Here is a 19767-nt window from a genome sequence, read left to right as displayed (position 1 = left end):
TTAAATGATACTTTTTGGTGAGGAACTATTTATCTTTTAATGACTACCTTAGAGTAAATGACCCTTAATTTTGTTACCATTTTATGGATTTTACTAGGATCATTATCTGCCATACTCAGATGAGTAAAACTACCCCAGGAACTGACTTCCTCATTTGAAAAATGAGAGATGGGTGTTGGGTGGCATCTAAGTCTCCTTTAAACTCTAGGAGATAGAACGTCTAGTATTTGTTACAAATTTACTATATATAATCATGGGAGTTGACATTTGCATAGCAAACTATAGATTATGAAGCGCTCAGCTCATAACAATCTTGTGACTGTGATGGGGTAGTTCAAGAACAATTATCTCTACTTACTTAATCAATGAAGAAACCAAGTCTCAGAAAAGTTAAGTGACTTGGCTAAGGTTACCCAAATAGTATCACAGCCAACACTCAGCTTTTGTGGATTGTTGGAGAAATGAAGTTTTATTTTTTTACAAGGTAGTTATGTATTTTCTCAATCAATGGACATTAATAGTACAACTATTATCAAGAGAGGGAGTCCATCATATTTTTAATCACTAAAAAGTAGGTCCTCATGCTTAAAAATATTGGGAACCACTAGCCTAGCATGTATGTACCTGGTTGGTATTTTTTTCTTTTCTGGCAGCCTATACATGCTTGGATCAGTGCACTCAAATCAAGGAACCAACCCCTGAACAGCCTAGGGCTTTGAAATAAATGATATGCTTAGCATGGTGATCAGCTGCCTCAGCCCACCCTCACGCTATAAAATTGGCAAAGAGCTCATCAGAGGATGAGCAAAGGTGGGCCTCAATAGCCGCTGGTTTACAGGAGCTAAAGTCCATCACCAAAAAAGGTCTGGAGTAAAAGGAAAGGGGACCTTGTTCTGGGATGCAAAGCCTCTGAGCTCTGAAGGAAGGTGGCAAGCTTTCCTTCCAAAAGTCAGACAGGGTGTTTTCAAACAACCAGTACTTTGTGGGTAAATCTTTCCTCAACATGGATGTTCTTACCACAGATAAAATGCTTTCTTGCCTGGGGCAAAATAACGTAATCCCTAGGAGGTGGAAAACCCCACAGTCACCAACCTACCCTGTGTGAATAGGGGAGCATGATACTCTTGGCTTCTGAAATGGAAATAATAACTTCACTTAAATGACAAACACCTCTTTGACAACTGGTAGAGGAAACTGTTGTTGCTGTTTCAGATGGTGCTGAGGTCACAAATGAACACAGAGTAATTATTCAACTCACTTTTGCCAAACATTTGTTTGGAGACATATCCTGTCTTTTGTAATCTACATTTCTCTATGTATATTCTTTCCCTGAGGATCTTCTCCATTCTGGTAGTTTCACCTTCCACTTCAATCCTGCATGGCTCCCATATCAGTCTCTTTGGCCTTAAACCTCTCATCCAGCTCCATTCATTCTCTCTCTCCCTCTCCCTCTTCCTCTTCCTCTCTCTCTCATTTATTGAGGCAATTGGGGTTATGTGACCTGGCCAGAGTCACACAGCTAGTAAGTGTCTGAGGTTGGATTTGAACTCAGATACTTCTGACTCCAGGGCTGGTACTCTATCCACTACACCACCTACCTGCCCCACACTTCTCTAACAGCCTGCAGGCCATGTTGTCTTACACAGATGACAGAACAAAACTGAATTGGCTTTATATATGGCAACCCACTTCTTGGAAAGGAATGGAGGGAAGGAAGAGAATAAACATTTACATCTTAGTGCCATGTACTGTGTTAAGCACATTACAATTATTACCTCATTTGATCCTCACAACAACACTTTGAGGTGGTATAGTTATTATCTACATTCTACAATTGAGGAAACTGAGACAAACAGAGGTTAAATGACTTGCCCAAGGTCACACAGCTAGTAAGTGCCTAGGCTGGATTTTAATTCAAGTCTTCCTGACTCCAGGAGTTGTCTTTATCCACTGTGCTGTCTAGATTTTAAGAAAACCCAAAAAAGTTCTGTCATGTTGCCTGTGGATTCCCAAAATTCCAGTTGTTAGAGATTGAGTCTTCTTGATCAAACTTTTATCTCTAGTAAAAAATGACTTACACCATTGAGAAAACTACTGTGAAGCCATTATAAATCATTAACGACATAGTGTGAGCTAGTAGGTCAATTATTTTCCCAGTGATAGACAAATGAGAGCAGGTTTGGATGGAGCAAGGTTGGGAAAGAGAGGTCCAGAACATGAGCACTGCCAGGGCTGAACTAACCTGGGTAACCTCCTTCTGGGAAGCACTCTGCTCTGCAGAGCCTTCTTCCTTCCACTTTCCTTTTTCCCAACCTAGGAGTTAGGTATAGATCAGCTCTCCTACCCAATGCAGTGGAAGGTAACAGAGAGCAACACTTGGAGTAATGGAAGGGAGAAGGAGGGGAGGAAGAAGGAGTTGCAGAGACAATAGGCTAGACAGCAAGAAAACTTCCTAACCATTAGGATAGTCCAAATGAAGAAAAGGCTGCCTTGGGAGGTAGTGAGCTCTCTGTCACTGGAGCTCTTCAAGCACAGATTAGATGACCACTTGATAGAGAGGTTGGGACGCATTTACTAGCTATGGGACATTGGGCCAGTCTCCTCAGTCCTCTGTCTCCCCAGGTAAAATTGCCTCCCTCTACCCAGACTCCTTGGGAAAAAAAAAATAACCTTGTATTTAACCTGCATTTACTTTGTACATATTTTTGTATTTATGTGTGCATGTTGCACCCTCCCTCCTACCCCCAGAAGAATGTAATTTTAAGGGCAGGGATGGGCTTTTTATTTTAAATTTGGTTTGTATCATACCCTCAGCACCTAGCATCATGTCTGGCATAGAGTAGCTGTTTAATAAATGCTGGCTGGTTAATTGAGATAAGGGGAGGTTTTCCATATTCTCTGAGATTCAAGACTTTGGTTTCTTTGGACAGAGCGAGGAGCCCTGAATAGGCAGGGAAAGAGCACAAGGTACTGAGTACAGCCAAGCTGAGGAGACAGGACAGATTTTAACCCTGATTTCCTATTCCTGCTTTGATTTGAAGTTGAGATTCACAAAGCACTATGGAATAGTTTTATAAGTCTGAAAAGACATTAAGGAAGCTGTTTTTTAAATTAATTTATTTATTTTTAGTTTTCAACATTCACTTTCACGAGATGTTGTGCTCCACATTTTCGCCCCATCTCTCCCTTCCCTGTACCCCGACAGTGTGCATTCTGATGACCTCTTTCCCCAATCTGCCCTCCCTTCTATCACCCCGCCTCCTTCTCATATCTCCTTTCCCTTCTATTTTCCTGTAGGGTAAGATAGATTTCTATATCTCATTGCCTGTGTATCTTATTTCCCAGTTGCATGTAAAAACAATTTTTGACGTTTGTTTTTAAAACTTTGAGTTCCAAATTCTCTTCCTCCTTTCCTCTCATCCCACCTGCAGTCATTGAGAAGGCAAGCAATTTGATACAGGTTATACAAGTGTAGTCATGCAAAACACTAAGAAAGCTAATTTTTAAAAAAATCATCTGCACTTTGAAGACTCTCTTCTATATCTTTTGCAAATCAGATTCTATATCCAGAAATGAGAGAAACAGAGAAAGACAGAGACAGAGAGAGACAAATGAAATAGGAGGAGAGAGTCAAGAAAGTAAGACAGAGATAGGGGGAGAGACAGAGAGAGACAGAAGAAGGTGGGGAGAGGAAGAAGAGAAAAGGGGAGGGGGAGAATGATGAGAAGAGAAGAGACAGAGAGAAGGAGAGAGACAGTATATATGAGAAGACAGACAGAGATAGGAGATGGGGGAAGAGAGAGAGGGGGGAGAGGATGGAGAGAAGGGGGAAAGAGGGGGACAGGGTGAGAGGGGAAGAGAGGGAGAGAGGGAGAAGGAGAGAGGAAGAAGGAGAGAGAGGGGGAGAGAGAGAGAGAGAGAGAGAGAGAGAGAGAGAGAGAGAGAGAGAGAGAGACAGAGAGACAGAGAGACAGAGAGAGACAGAGACAGAGAGACAGAGAGACAGAGAGAGACTGCCAGCTGGAGCAGGACCAGAGCCAGCAAACACCTGTTTAAAGAGGCAGATTAGCCCAGGATGCCTGCTAGCAGCTTCGAAGCAGCACCCGGCTCACTTGAGCTGAGTGTGGAAATAAGCCACCTGGTGTCCTGATTAGTTAGGCCATTAAGTGAGGTCAGACTGTCATTACTGTGAATTGCTTAGCTGCTTTGGCAGCCTCTTAAGTTCTTGGCCTGAAGGGAATTTGGTGTGTTGTGGTCCACTGCCGTATGTCATTTTAGCAGTTCCAATTTCTTTCCCACTCATGATGGCCACAAGCCATCCCAAAAGAAACAACAGGAACACCCTCAGAGAAAACTGCAGTTCCTCTCTCTATTTTCCACAGTTCAGGTACATTTACTAGGCTACCACATTTCTTGTATGTTTTTCCTTGACACAATATCTTATATACAGAGCCTGGAGGGGCTGAGGGGCTGGGCCCAGAGCCATCTCCTATGGTGCGCCGCCTCCTCTGTGTGACTTTTCTAATTCCCCCAACTGTTAGTGCCTTCCTTGCAAATGTACCTTGTTTTTATCTTATACATTCATTTTGTACATATTTATGTAAGGAGGGGAAGGAGGAAGAGGAGGGAGAAAAGGTTTAAGAAGGGACTCTTGATTGACTTCCCCAAGAAACTTGGTGAAATTGCAGGATAAAACAGAATGTGATGTAAGAGTTCACCTCTTTCAGACTTTGAAGTGGCCCATCTGCATACAGGTTATATCTGTGTAGTTGTGCAAAACACTAAGAAAACTAATGTTCTAAAAAATCATCTACACTTTGAAGACTCTCTTCTATATCTTTTGCAAATCAGACTCTGTATCCAGAAAAGAGAGAGACAGAGAGAGACAAACAAGATAGGGAGAGAGAGACAAGAGAGTGAGGAAGAGAGACAGATAGGGAGAGAGTCAGAAAGAAACAGAGAAAGGTGGGGAGAGGAGGGATGTGCCTTGTAAAGGATATGCCCCCTTCATACTCTGGTCATATTAAAGGAAGTGTTAAGAAGTTTCTCTGTTTGTGGTAGCTGTTGGATCAATAAAGGATCGAGTACAGCTCTGGAAGCCTTTAAAAAGCAAGAGAAGCTCTGATAAGGCCATCATCTCAGCTGGTCAAGAAGAGAGAATACAACTTTCTCCTTTCTCTCCGTCTGTTTCTCTCTCTTCCCTCCTCCCATTTCTCTGTCTATCTCTTTTCGGGGGGGGGGGTTAGGCAATGGGGTTAAGTGACTTGCCCAAGGTCACACAGCTAGTAAGTGTTATGTGTCTGAGGCCACATTTGTACTCAGTTTTTTCTGAATCAAGGGCCAGTGCTCTATCCACTGCGCCACCTAGCTGCCCCTCTGTCTCTCTTTGTTTCTCTCTGTCTTTCCCTTCTCTCCCTTTCTTCCCCTTCTCTCCCTTTCTTCCCCCTCTTCCTCTCCTCTCCTCTCTGTCTTTCTCTGTATTTCTACATACACACACACACACACACACACACACACACACACGCACACATACACACCCTATGAAGAAAGAAGCCAGCTCTTGAGAAGGAATTGCCCACCACCTTTTTTCCCTTATTCTTTTTTTTCCCCCAGAATGCAGCAGTAGTGCAGTGGGGAGTGGGAAGGATTTGTCTCTTCTCCTCCTCCACCATCAGCAGCAGCATGGCAACTTGCCCAGTAGAAGACTCTTCAGCTAGCCAAGCATGGGCTTAAGCACAGAGAGTGGATTTTAAGAGAGGAGCGGAACCCAGGGTGGGGTGGACCAATGTGCCCAGCAAATAGCTCCTGCACTAGGAAGGAACTGTGTAATGCCACAAGAAGAGACAAGAAATTGAGACCTTACCATGAGGGAGGTCTGAATCACCTTAGCTAAATGTAGTCTCTTCATGTGTGCCTGACTAGTAAATGCCTTTTGTGTTCACCCTTCCCACTGATAGTGTGTAAATTTGCTGACAAATGCCCAGAAGTGTGAGCTGCATTGGTCAAATGCATCCATGCAAGCCTATGGCTCTCAGTGTTTTCACTCTTCTCAGTGCTACTCAGTGACTTGAGGGAAAGTGTGCCCTAGGTTTATGGGGAGGCGTTTAATAAATTATCTTTTTGTATTCTGCCTTTCTAGTGGTCAAACCTTTGCTTTGAGCACTTTTGGTTGACTATAAAAAGTAAACATGCTGGAAGGGTCTCTCAAGCTATAGTTTAAAAAGTGTGAACTTACAAAGTATCTTAAATTTAGAATAGTCATCCCCTTGGGGACCCAACCTCCAAATTCAAATTAGGGGATACCCCAGGAAGGTGGTTTACTTGCATGTGTACTTGGTGTCCCCAGCAGAATGTAAGCTACTTGGTGAAAGAGGCTGGGGTTTTTTTCTTCATATCACTAGAATCTAACATAAAGCTAGCAAATAGTAAGTGTTTAATCAATACCTATTGATTGATTGATTAGATTAGTGAGAAGTTGGGGAAACCTATAGTGTATTCACTTCCCTCCCAGGGCCATTTTCTGTTTTGAAGGACTAAAGAAGTTACAACAGGATGATAAGTATCCTTGGAGGGAGAGGGGCGTTTGTGAGATGACTATGTACACACACCTCAGGTTTTGGAGGAGGGGTAACATGTGGTGAAGCACTCCTTTCTCTGCTAGCTGGCTCCCTACCTCTGTCAGTTATAACTCAGCAAAAAACCTAGGCTGCTCACTCCTATTCACCATACCTTCTATAGATATGACTCTGCATAAATAGTATAGCATCTGACTTGTTTTCCCCCTCATTTTGCAATCTCATTCATTCATTCACTCAAGAAATATTTATTTTGTCTACTAAGTGCAATGCACAGTGTTAGGTAGTAGGGGAGATGACTATATTCTTATGATGACCTTTCTGTAAATCCAAATTAGGTAACATAACATGGCCCTCCACAGTCTGGCTGTCTTCTATTCAATCGTTTTTCAGTCATGTCCAACTCTTCATGACCCCATGTGGGGTTTTCTTGACAGATACTAGAGTAGTCTGCCATTTCCTTCTCCAGCTCATTTTACAGATGAGGAAACTGAGGCAAACAGGGTTAAGTGACTTGCCCAAGGTCACACAGTTAGTAAATGTCTGAGAAGGGATTTGAACTCACATGGAGGAGTCTTCCTGTCTCCAAGCCTGACACTCTATCCACTGTGCCACCTACCTGCCCCAGTCTGGCTCTCTACTACTTTTGACACTACTTTTTTCACAGACTATTTCAGCTAAACTGGTCTTCTTTCTAACTGTTCTCATCTTCCCTCTGTACCTTTGCATAGTTGCTCCTCCATGCCTGGAGTGGGTTCTTTGGCTCCTCCATTTTTTAGAAGCCTGAGCTTCCTTCAAGGTGGGCACAGGGACCACCTCCTATGGGAAGCCTTGTGGATCTCCCAAATTATTAGTGTCCAACAATTAACAAATAAGCATTTATTAAGTGACTATTAAGAGTCAGGCTCTGCCTGATAAATAATGGGGATAATGCAGATACAACACACTCACAGATGCTGGTGTCATGTGACTTTGTATTTTTATCTCTGTGTAAATGGTGCATCCTCTCAGTAGGCCAGGCTCCTTGAGGGCAAATACCATTTTTTTCTATCTTTGTATCTGTGGTGCTGTGGCCATTAGAGGTGTTTAACAAATGACTGTTGAATTAGATTGACTGTGTTGACTATAAATGCTTACAAAGTATTTTCCATTGGGCAAGAGAGTGGGTGAGGACAACCCTTTTAGGTTTGTGTTTCTTAGAATCATTCAGTGAATCTGACACCAGTGAATCATAGGAGCAAAGATTCAGCACTGACCTTAGGGAAGAGTTTGAAACCAACGAAATTTTTATAGTATAGTGGTCAAGCAAGGTCATACAAGAACACAGGTTTAGAGCTGGGAGAGACCATAGAACCTATCTAATCCAACCCCCTCATTTTATCAATGAGGCAACTGGGACCCAGAGAAGTTAGGTGCCTTCCCTAAGGTCATACACTTGAGCCAGAAATCAAAAAACACTTTTCTAACTTCAAGTTCATCTCTTTCTCCTAAACCACAGAGGGCAGCCAAGGTTTTGCAACTGAGATGAGCAAGTGTTTACCTATGACACACGTATGATGTCTACTACTGGGCAGATGTTGTCAGGTATAGAAGATTGAGAGTAAGTCCATCTGCCACAATTCAAACAGCCCATTCAGGACGAGATTTTCCTGTGAATTTCCACTAAATGTTTATTCCTCCAATGATTGCCTGCTCCTCCAACTTTGGTGTCTGGCACATAACAGGTGTTTAATAAATGCTTTTTGATTGACTGATTAGCGCATGTTGAACTTAAACCCCAAACCACAGAGGCACCTTGGAATATCCCCCAGTCAGCATAGTGAAGATGCAGGTCAGAAAGCTCTAGGACCTGGCAGGAGCTAGCTTCATTGGTCCCTCAAACCTCATGGGGTCTCCTGTGGATACACAACCCCTCCCTCACTCTCTCATGGTCGCATATAGTCTGGTTTGATCCATTACATGCCAATCCCTCATCTGGTTCCTTTTAGTACCTTGGCAGAGGTGCCAGCAAAATCAGGTGTCACTGGCTTTGGGGTATTAGCGGCAGCTCTGCTACAAGAAGAGCATCTCCTGGCACACTCCTGGTGTGTGTGTGTGTGTGTGTGTGTGTGTGTGTGTGTGTGTGTGTGTACTGATGGGTACAGGACAAGACATTACCTGTATCTTCTTCTCCCGCTATGCCCCACTGGGCTGCATTCTCCCTACAATATCGCCAACCAGCCCCAGGAGTCTAGAGACCTGGTCCTAGTTGATCAATGTGTAGATAATGAGCTAGTAAAAATTACATCAATGCCCCTAAGATTTTACTTGGAAGAAGCCACAGAAGCATAGCACAGTTCTTCTATGGCTCAATAAAAAATTTTCTAAGAAATGCTATGACAGAAATATTCATCACCTTCCCATCAACCCTGTAATGAACCTCTCAAAAATGACCCAGGCTGGTCTTGGGAGATAGCAGGCATTTAGATGACCCATTATGGACACATTCATACTTGAAGCCTCTCTAGTTTTATAGAGCCTTTCAAAACTTATGCTTTACTGTTATAGACTTTAAGAAGACATAATTACCTCGACATCACAATGAGCCATTAGAATTGAACTTTAGCGTAGCAGTAAAACTAGAATAACACACACACACATTATATATGCGTACGGGTATGTGTGTATGTGTGTGTGTGTATATATATATACTTAAATTAGCTCCATATAATTCTATAAGAGAATACACACACACACACACACTCTGTAACCGTGTCTGCTGACAGAACCAAAATTAGGCCAAGACAATCAAACCTTTCCCCAGGATGTCAAAATTTAAAGAGCCCAAGAATTTAAACTAATGATTTTAGAAGATTGTGTAATTCTAACTGTGCTACATTTGACAAAACTTTCACTCCTTCAGTGGCATAGAAACAACTGTACTCAGCACCTAGTTAACAAGAATAATTAGATCAATTAAGAAGCTACCAGATGGCACACTTGCTCCCCCAAAGACTACATACCAGGTGAATTCCTCCCTGGCAAGGCCCTGCCTTATTTCAACCCCATCACTCCAGTCATTAGCTTCCCCAGCATCCCAAGTTTTCCTTCTATGGGGGCTGTTATCAGGGTCTTCCCTCCTTCAATAACGCATGTCCCAGAGTTTGTCTCCGTCCACTCAACTGAATTTCTCTTAATTTCTTCTTGTTCTATTTTCACACCATAAATGACAAAGTTGATTTGAGGGTTGCTTGTGTTGGGTCCAGTTTTGTGTGGCTTATCTTGAACACCCATATTGCTAGATATAGCTGTATATGCTGATATTTAAATAGAAAGCTTCATCATGAATCTTCAACATCATCTTCAGAGAACTTGGGCCAAAGAGTGGAGGTAGGGTGGTACCCACAGCACTGTGTATTCTAGCCAATTTCATTTGGCACTAGTCGTATAACTTTACTGGAAATTATTTGTAAGGGCCCTGTTCTTTTAAGCCAAATAATTGTCTAGGTGTGGATACCCTTGTTTTTATGACAGCTCCCTTTTCACAAGATGATAATAGTATCTTACGCTTAAACACAGGTTCATTAAAATGGGTTTGAATCAATTCTATATTGTATTTTGAAAATGCTTCTGACTCTACTTGCCAAAATCAAAGATCATGTTTCTCTGCCTTAGCCAAGAACTTATAGTGCTCTTTCTAATTTTATTTCTAATTGTTACAGACCAAAGCTAAGAGCATCAGAATTCTACATGTCTCTTCTCTCTAACAGCCAAATTCTACCCTTAGCAATGAGGGCAGCTAGGTGGTACAGTGGATAGAATGCTGGGCCTAGAGTCTGGAAGACTCATCTTCCTGAGTTCAAATCCAGTTCCAGACACTTACAAGCTATGTGACCCTGGGCAAATCACTTAATCCTGTTTGCCTTAGTTTCCCTATCTGTAAAATGAGCTGTAGAAGGAAATAGCAAACCACCCCACCATCTCTACCAAGAAAACCCCAAACGGGGTCATAAAGAGTGAGACACAACTAAAACAATTCAACAACCACAAACTTTTAGCAATAATGAGAATCTAAAGAGGAAAAAAAAATAGTCCCTCTGAGGGGGCCAATAATAGAACTTTTTTTTGATTTCTCTGACTCACCATGCCTCCAGTGCACTCCCGACAATCCTGTAAACAGGTTATGTTTTCCCAGGTACTGTATGCTTTCAGTCCTGCTACTAGAGCCTGCAAAGAACGACTGTTGACAAGATCCTTCTCGTGAAAGATGTCTTCATCCAATAAATCCCCAGCATATCTAGAAGAGAAAATGTGCAAGGCAGAATGACTGAGCAACTCAACCACACGGCATGAAGCGACCCCACTGACCAACTGGAGAGCTTGAGGTAAACCACAAGGCTAAAATCTGGGTCTCAGTCATGGCTGAGAACTTGACACGTGCTTTCAATCTTTTAGGTTGAGCCTTTGAATACACCATAATAAAACCCACCGACCACACTTCTCTGCTCTGTCTTTCTAACAGCCACGCCCACATCTCAAATGTTTCATTTTCATGTCATGTGTGAGAGTTATTTCTCACTGTCCTTTCATAATGAGAATCCTCATAGATCCACCTCTGGTGTCCTCTAATGTCTCATAGCTGGCATCTCATATTACCATCAATTCTATGAAGCAGATGTTCAACTCAAAGCTTTTTGTTCAAAGACTCTTACATTCTAACTCCCCTCCACAGGTTGGGTAACTTCAGCTAAGACCATACCTAAAGTGGAACTCTTCTCTGCCTGTGTCCAGAGTTCCCAGTTTCTTGTGCTTCTCACTCTAGCTTTCTGTACCCACTCACCAGAAACTCTGAAACTACTTTGCTATGTACAAAAGTAGCTTTTAAAAAGGTCATTTTGTTGTTGTTCAGTTATTTTTCACTCATATCCAACTCCTCGGGACCCTACTTGGGGTTTTCTTAGCAGAAATACTGGAGTGGTTTGCCATTTCCTTCTCCAGATCATTTTACAGATGAAGAATTGAAGCAAATAAGGTTAAGTGATTTGCCAAGGATCACAAAGTAAGTATCTCAGACCAGATTTGAGGAAGATGAGTCTTCCTGATTTCAGGCTCAGCACTCTTTCCACTGTACCACCTAGTCATCCTAAAAAGGTCATTATTTCCTCTAATTCCTTAGACATTTTCAAAGCCTATTTAAAGTGACTTTTCTGGGTCTCAAATACACCAAAATATTTACAGCAGCACTTTTGTAATAGCAAAGAACTGGGAACAAAGTAGATGCCCATAGATTAAGGAATGGATAAACACACTTTTCTACACCAAAGTAATGCTTATTTCTGTATTATAAGAGGCAGGCTGTTGTAATGGGTAGAAATCTATCTTTGGAGCCAAGAAGTCCTATGTTCAATCCCTTTACATTCTGATATATAATATGTGGCCCTGGGTAAGCAATTTGCCTATCAGTACTCTATCAGTACTTTAGGTAACTCCTCTGTGATTAGAATCACAGAGAAGTTACCAAAATGCATGAATAGAGTTTCTTCAACTGTGAAAGTTCCTTTCATCAGTGAAATCACAGGTCCAGTTCCTATTCCTATCCTAATAAACAATGAATACAAAGTCTTCAGAGAAGCATAGAAAGACATACTATGTGATCTGCTACATAAAGTAGGAAGTAGAATAGAGAAAACAATATAAATGGGAAAAATAACCACCAAATTTTAAAAATGAAAAACAACAAAGAAACTGAACATTATGTAACCATAAGGACCAAGTTTGGCTGAGAAGGGATTTGAAAACAATACTTCTCTTCCTTCTTTGCAGAGGCAGGAGGTTATGGGTGTGGAATATTGTCAAAATTGGTGGATATATTAATTAAATTTGCTAAACTGCTTTCTAAATTCATTTGTCTGGGGGCTGTAGGGGTAGGAATTGGGAGGGATATATTTGGAAGTGAAGGTGACATAAAAATAAAAGATATTTTTGTTAAAAAGATAAAAAAATAAAATAATATTTTGGTAGTAATCACTACAGAGGATTTTGTGGTAACTTATCCACCTGCTACCTCCTTCCTTACCACCACTAATCCTACATAATTTGCTACATCCTTTCTCACTTCTGGGCTTCTTCTCTTATCACTTTCAGATTTACATTCTTAGGGAAAGACATTCCCAGTCACCCACTTGTCCTGAACTGCCTGCAAGAGTTTATTTTTATAGTGAGTTATCATTTGTAAATGTTGCTGACTCTTTGATGACAAACCAGCTGGACTGCAGAGAGGCAAGTCACTTACAGTGATGGAATTTTTTAACCATGGCACCCTCTGAAACAAATATCGACTTAAATAAAATACAACAAAAAACATCCTTTTTGCTCCTATGTCCCTCTTTTACTTCTCTCTCTGCCCCTGTGTGTTCCCCCTCCACCTTATTCTATTTCATTTTGAAGGAATTATTAAGCTATCACATGAAGAGAAACATGGTGTAGTGCAGGGGTCAGCAACTATAGGCAGAGGGCCAAATATAGGTTTATGCTACCTTTGATGTATCCCAAGGTAAGAATGGTTTTTAAATTTTATTATATTATGAAGGCAGCTAGGTGGTACAGTGGATAGAACGCTGGGCCTAGAGTCAGGAAGACCTGAATTAAAATTCAGTCTCAGATACTGACTTGCTGTGTGACCCTGGGTAAGTCACTTAACCCTGTTTGCCTCAGTTTTCTCATCTGTAAAATAAGCTAGAAAAGGAAATGACAATCTACTCCAGTATCTCTGTCAAGAAAACCCCAAATGGGGTCACAAAGAGTCAGCAACAACTGAAATGACTGAAGAACAACATCATTATTATGTTATGTTTATATTTTAAAATAAAATTTTATTGCATTTTTAAATGTATTTTTAAAATTGTATTTTATTGTATTTAAAAAATAAACACCATTCTTAGTTCCTAAGCCTTACAAAAAATATGCTGCAGGCTGCAACAAAGCTAGGTTACACAGCGGATAGAGTGCTAGCTCTAGTCTGGAAGATCTGAGTTCAAATCCATTCGCAGACACTTACTGGCTGTGTGACCTTGGACAAAACATTTCTGCTTGCCTTGTTTCCTCATCTGTAAAATGGAGACAATAGACAATAACAGCACCTACCCAGAAGGGTTGTTGTTAAACCCCTCACAATCTGGCTGCTGATCTGATCATGTTACCAAATCTGCTCTCCAAAGTTACTAATGATTTCTTAATTGCCAAATCCAATGGCCTTTACTCAATCCTCATTCTCCTCGACCTCTCTTCAGCCTTTAATTCTGTTGATCACTGTCTCCTCCTTGATACAGTTATCCCTTCCACATCACGACTTCCCTATTGCTGTTTCCATATATCGAAGGTTGCCATAAGAAATTAAATAGGAATTTGGCAGGGGGGGGGAAGGCGGGTTGCAGAAGCCTCAGATGACACATGAAGGACAGCAGACAGCCCAGAAAGAGTTCAGAAACTCAGAAATGCATAAAATATATGTACAGTATTGTATAATGTCAACCCAAATTTTACAATATAGTACTGTAAACATAAAAGAAAAAGGAAAAATTCAGACTTCTCTGGTAGAAAGGGAAGGCCAAAAAATTTTACTCAGATTTTCCAGATTGCAGGGGTGCTGCGTCCCTAAGCCCCCACAGTGTGGAAGAGATAACTGTACTCTCTTCGCTCTAGGTTTTAAGAACACCACTGTCTCCTGCTTCTCCTCCTACCAATCTCATGGTTCCTCCTCTGTCTCCTTTGCTGGGTCCTCTTCCAGATCATGCCCTCTAACTATAGATATCCCCTAAGGATTCTGTCTTGGGCCCTCTTCTCCTCTCCCTCTATAATACTTCATTTGGTGATCTTACCAGCTCCAGTGGATTTAACTACCATCTCTGTGCTAATGATTCCCAAATCTACCTATCCTGCTCCAAACTCTCTCCTGACCTCCAATCTCACGTCTCCAACTTTCAAACATCTTGAACTGGATGTCTAGTAGACATCTTAAACTCAATATGGCCAAAACAGAACTCATTTTATTTCCTCCTAAACTATCCCTAACTCCAACCTCCCCTATTATTGCAGAGGACAACATCATCTTCCCAGTCCTTCAGGCTCACAACCTAGGAGCCATCTTGGATTCCTAACTATCTCTCGTCCACCCCCACCCCCATGTCCAAGCTGTTGCCAAGGCCTTTAGATTTCACCTTTGCAACATCTCTCCTATATACGTCCCCTTCTCTCCTCTGGCACAGCCACCACTCTAGTGAAGGCTCTCATCACCTCACTCCTGAATTACTGTAATAGCCTGCTGGTGGGTCTGCCTGCCTCAAGTCTCTCCCCATGCCAATCTACCCTCCATTAAGTCACTAAAGTGGTCTTCCTAAAGCACAGGTCCAATTATGTAGCCATCTGCCCCCAACTCAATAAACTCCAGTGGCTTCCTATTGCTTATAGGATCAAATATATTTTTAAAGCCAATAAGTGTCTGCGACTGGATTTGAACTCAGATCTTCCAGACTAGAGCTAGCGCTCTATCCACTGTGCAACCTAGCTTTGTTGCAGCCTGTGGCATGTTTGGCATTCAAAGCCCTCCACAACTAGCCTCCTTCCACCTTTCCATTATTCTCACACCTTACTCATTGACACATCCTATAACACTGGGCCCCTGGCTGTTCCACATTCAAGACACTCCATCTCTCAGCTCTAGGCATTTTCTCTGGGTGGAATGCTTAGAATGCTCTCCCTCTTGAGTTCCAACTATTGATCTCCCCAGCTTCCTTGTAGTCCCAACTAAAATCTATAGGAAGCCTTTCCCAATCCCTCTTAATTCCAGGGCCTTCTCTCTGTAAATTATCTCCAATTTATCCTACATAAAGCTTGCTTTGTATATATTTGTTTGCATGTTGTTTCCCCCACTAGACTATAAGTTCCTTGAGGGCAGGGACTGTCTTTTCCCTCTTTTTATATCCCAGCACATAGTATAGTGCCTGGCATATAGCTTAATAAATGCTTATTGATTGATTATGAGAATTAAGTAGGATAATATTTCTAATAGAGGAAATATCTCCATGAACATACCATGAATGAACCAAAAGAAAGCACCTGGCCTGGTAAATTGTTGGAGTTTGGATATATAGACTTTTTTGCTTTTGGAAAGAGGTAGGAAATCAGTAAAGTGACAAATCATTTTACCCAATATGCAGTCAGGAAGCAGAAAGCATCTGGAGTTGCTAAACTGCTTTGGGAAAAGTATTATTCTATAGCTGGCTTCCCTGCCAAAATCCACTCTAACTCAGGTAGAGATTCTGAAAGCAAACTACTGGAGGAGGTGTTGGGTTTGGCCGGCATAAGATGCATAGAACTCTCCTTTACCACCCTCAGGGAGATCTAAGCTGCCAAACATACCACAGCTCCTGAGGCTTGAACAGAAAGCTCATTGGAATTAACACACATGCATATAATGCTCCCAAGAATGATGCCATGGGCTTCACCACATACCTGCTAATGTTTGGGTAACAGTCACATTTGCCTACTGACTTGAAGAAGACATAGAAATTCATGCCCAGTATATCTCTCACCTGAAAGATTGTCTGGAGGCCTACCACCTTGCTCTGACCACAGCTCTGCAAAGCTCTCACAGAAACAAGCAATGCTTGAATTAATTACCAAGGTGTAATGCAAAGGGATGCAGTTCTACTAACAAGTCTTGGAAGGTAGAAGACCAAAAATAGTGGAGTAATGGAAAGCCACGCACTAAGTACCTGGAAGAATGGGCAACTTTCCAATCTACAAAACAGATCTTTGGAGGGGTTAGGGCTATTCAGTGATAATACATGGCAACAACCTGTAGCAAACTGAAGAATTAATCAGACTTCTGGGTGAGCAGGAGGAAAAGAGCAATGAAGAATCGGCCAGAAGAGCTCTGACAGGAAAAGCGCACTCATCAGTGGCAAAGAAGACCTCCAAAGATAATAGCTTAGATCAGGGGTGGAGAACCTGCAGCCTTGAGGCCACATGTAGCCTTCAAGGTCCTCAGGTGTGGCCTCTTGACTGAGTCTAAGTTTTATAGAACAAATCTTTTTATTAAGGAGATTTGTTCTGTGAAGCTTGGATTCAGTCAAAGGGACACACTTGAGGACCTAGAGGGCCACATGTGGCCCTCAAGGCCACAGGTTCCCCACTCCTGGCTCAGATGATGATTTGGATGGGGAAGAAGTCAAGTGTTTGTATATACCAGAGGGTCAGGGAAATCAACTGGGTTGATAACAATCTCAGGAAAACCTATGTTAGGACAAGGGGAAGAGGAAAGAGAGAGAACTGAACACAGTATTGCAGGTGTGTGGGGCCCTAGGGATCAGAGGGCATCCTTAACAACTAGAGATATCAATAGTCTGCTCAGCCCATCTAGAACCTCAGGAAGTCATAGTTGAAGTGCTAGGCCTGTTTAGTCAGTGACCAAGCTCATATAGGATATCTCAGAACCAAGAGGAGAAGTGGTTACCCACATATCCATTGTTGGAGTGTAAGTAATATGCACCTAGTATATAACTGCAAATATGTCATTTTGTGTTGTACTGACTCATGCCTTCTTATGCAATAAGCCCTCTTGCTTTATGCTTCTTTGCTGTATCTGCTAGAAAGCAGTTAGGCATATTATATCAGTATGTAATATGTTTCTGCACATGAACCTGGTCACTTTATCCAATCCTGTTATCCAATGCAATATTACATATGGCATTTGACTTGTGTCCTTCACTACTTCAATCAACAATCATCTATTAAGAGTCTACTATGCGCTAGGCAATGCCAGGTGCTGAGCATAACCAGTGTTATTATATATGCTATTAATGATATGCTATTTATTATACTTGCTATAGGTACTATTGCTAGCCATATGTAGTTCTCATGAAAATGATACATATTAAGCACCCAAACATGCATTTTATAAGGTATTGGGATAATTATCTTTAACTATATATCAGTTTGTTACTTTTGATATATGTGCAAGTAAATCCTATTTAATTTGCATGGATTATAAATTTTTTCACTAAGGGGGTAGATGAAATACCCATGACCCTCCCACAGAGGCACATGCATGTGTCTGGGAAGTGACAAAATAAATTGGGACAGGATATTGAAAAGTGAGACTAAATTTAAACTTTGAGAGACTGGGGAAGATGAATTGCCCCTCTAGGTGCTATGGAAGCACCAGGATACCCAGGCAGCTTACATCTAATGAGTGGGTAGTGGGAGGAATCTTTCTGGACTTGCCTGATATTAAAGCAACATTGATGGGATTAAACATATTTAACTAATAGCAAGAGTGAAAGGGCTGGGCATTAAAGACTGAAACTAAAATTGCCTAAAAGTGAGGTCTGTCCTGGTATTCCTAGGGACAGAAAAACCAAGTAGGAGCAGTATTCCTGCTCTCCATCAGAGAGAAGCTGATTGGCTGGGCAGGCCTGAATGAAAGCCCTGCCTAAGCCAAATTAGGAGCAATGGGGTACTGCCACTTAGGGACAGGGTAAAAGGAGATGTTTGATGAGGGTGTATAATGAGAAAGTAGGCAGGGCATATTGACAGCACCTTGCGTTGGTTTATTTCCACCATTCTTACTAAATTTTTATGTGATGTCTATTATAAATGATCTTAAAGAAAAGAGAAAAAGGAGAAGAACCAGAAGATGAAAGACCAAGCTATAGCAGCTGATTGGATAACACAGACACAACCCTTGGACTAACATGGGAATGTTGATACTACCCATAAGGAAGTGGAGCCAAAAGATGAGTGACAGCCAGCTGCTCTGGGAGCTTGAAAGAGGCCCAGGGAGTGAGGGAGATGCCCCAGAGCTCCCTCTGGTACTGAGTGACGCGTGCTACCATACTAACAATGATGACAATATCAATAACAATAATTCACATGCCTAAATCACTTTCCAGTTACAATGCCCTTTTGTATATATGACTTCATTTGATCAACAGGGATCATCTTTGATCCTCCTATTAAACAAACCTCTAATCAAAGATACCGATTCAGGTCTTCTGCACCATGCAAAAAACGATATCAAAAAAGTGATCATCTTCATCACAAAACTCATTGACTTCCTTAGGCAAAAATCTATGAAAAATGGGTGAGTTTTGCATGACATTCTCACTGGTCCCAGTGTAATGAATCCTAACATGTACAATCTAGTAGCTAAAATGCAGGTTTGGTCCTTGTGCGTAGTCCAAGGTGGATAGCCACAAAGTCACATATTCAGACTCAGGTTGAAGGTTTCAGTATGGATGTAAGCTACTAACTGCGCAGAATATATATGTAAACACCACTGCCATGTGGCCATTTGTTTTATAGGTGTTAGAGGTAAAATATGTCAAACTATTCATTTTTATTTAGAAGTGGAAAAAATCATTTTACGAGCAAACTCAAGATTTGTTATTGTTTGTGTTGATATTTAGTCAATCATGTCCAATTCTCCATGACCCATTTTTGGGTTTTCTTGGCAAAGATGCTGGAGTGGTTTGCCATTTCCTTCTTCAGCTCATTTTACAGATGAGGAAACCGAGGCAAGCAGGGTTAAGTGACTTGCCCAGAGTCACACAGCCAGTAAGTGTCTAAGGCCATATGTGAAAATGAATCTTCCTAATTCCAAGGTTAGCACTCTGTACACTGCACCAAAACTGAAAGCAGCCCTTTGTAAACATACATCTAAAATGGTTCTTCAATTACAGGGGGAGACGCCACCAAGTTACGTTATGAGCTAGCGCTCTCATTTTTTGGGTAACAAATCACTTCAAAAACTTCAAAGGAAGAAGTTTATTACTAGCATACCTGGAAAAATTAGTTCTTAAACTCTATTATGCAATCAAATTTCAAGTTTTGGAAAATGTCAGAGTTGTTTAAAACAAAACCTCCAATGGGATACTAGACTAACCTTCAATTTTAAAAGATAACTAAAAATATGATGGTCAGATGCCAAAACCAGTCCATTTGAATGTGGGCATTCCTATGTGAACAGGTATTGATCTTATACAAATTCAAAAATCCATTAGGAGTCATTCAAAGCCAAATGGAAATTCAATAGGCTTTGAAGGACACCTATTAGGCAATATAAAATTTTAGTTTCTCTTTATTTGTAAAAAATGTTTGCTATACATATATCTACATATATATGTAGATATATATGTGTATATGTGTATATATG

General features: G+C 41.3%; 1 protein-coding gene across 3 annotated transcripts in view; it reads right to left on the bottom strand.

The window, feature by feature from the left end:
- Window positions 1-19767, bottom strand: part of ACOXL (acyl-CoA oxidase like) — a 539860-nt gene that overhangs the window by 213270 nt on the left and 306823 nt on the right. For all 3 annotated transcript variants that reach the window (XM_078149677.1, XM_020987606.2, XM_020987628.2), the window contains exon 12: window positions 10698-10851. In XM_078149677.1, coding sequence (XP_078005803.1) covers window positions 10698-10851 — 154 coding nt within the window. The remainder of the gene's footprint in view (window positions 1-10697; window positions 10852-19767) is intronic.

Source organism: Phascolarctos cinereus, unplaced genomic scaffold (genome assembly GCF_003287225.1).
Source record: "Phascolarctos cinereus isolate Bilbo 61053 unplaced genomic scaffold, phaCin_HiC Scaffold_2;HRSCAF=192, whole genome shotgun sequence".
NCBI lineage: Eukaryota > Metazoa > Chordata > Mammalia > Diprotodontia > Phascolarctidae > Phascolarctos > Phascolarctos cinereus.
The sequence above is the reverse complement of the archived record's forward strand: the minus strand, read 5'-3'. Positions and strand labels throughout refer to the sequence as shown.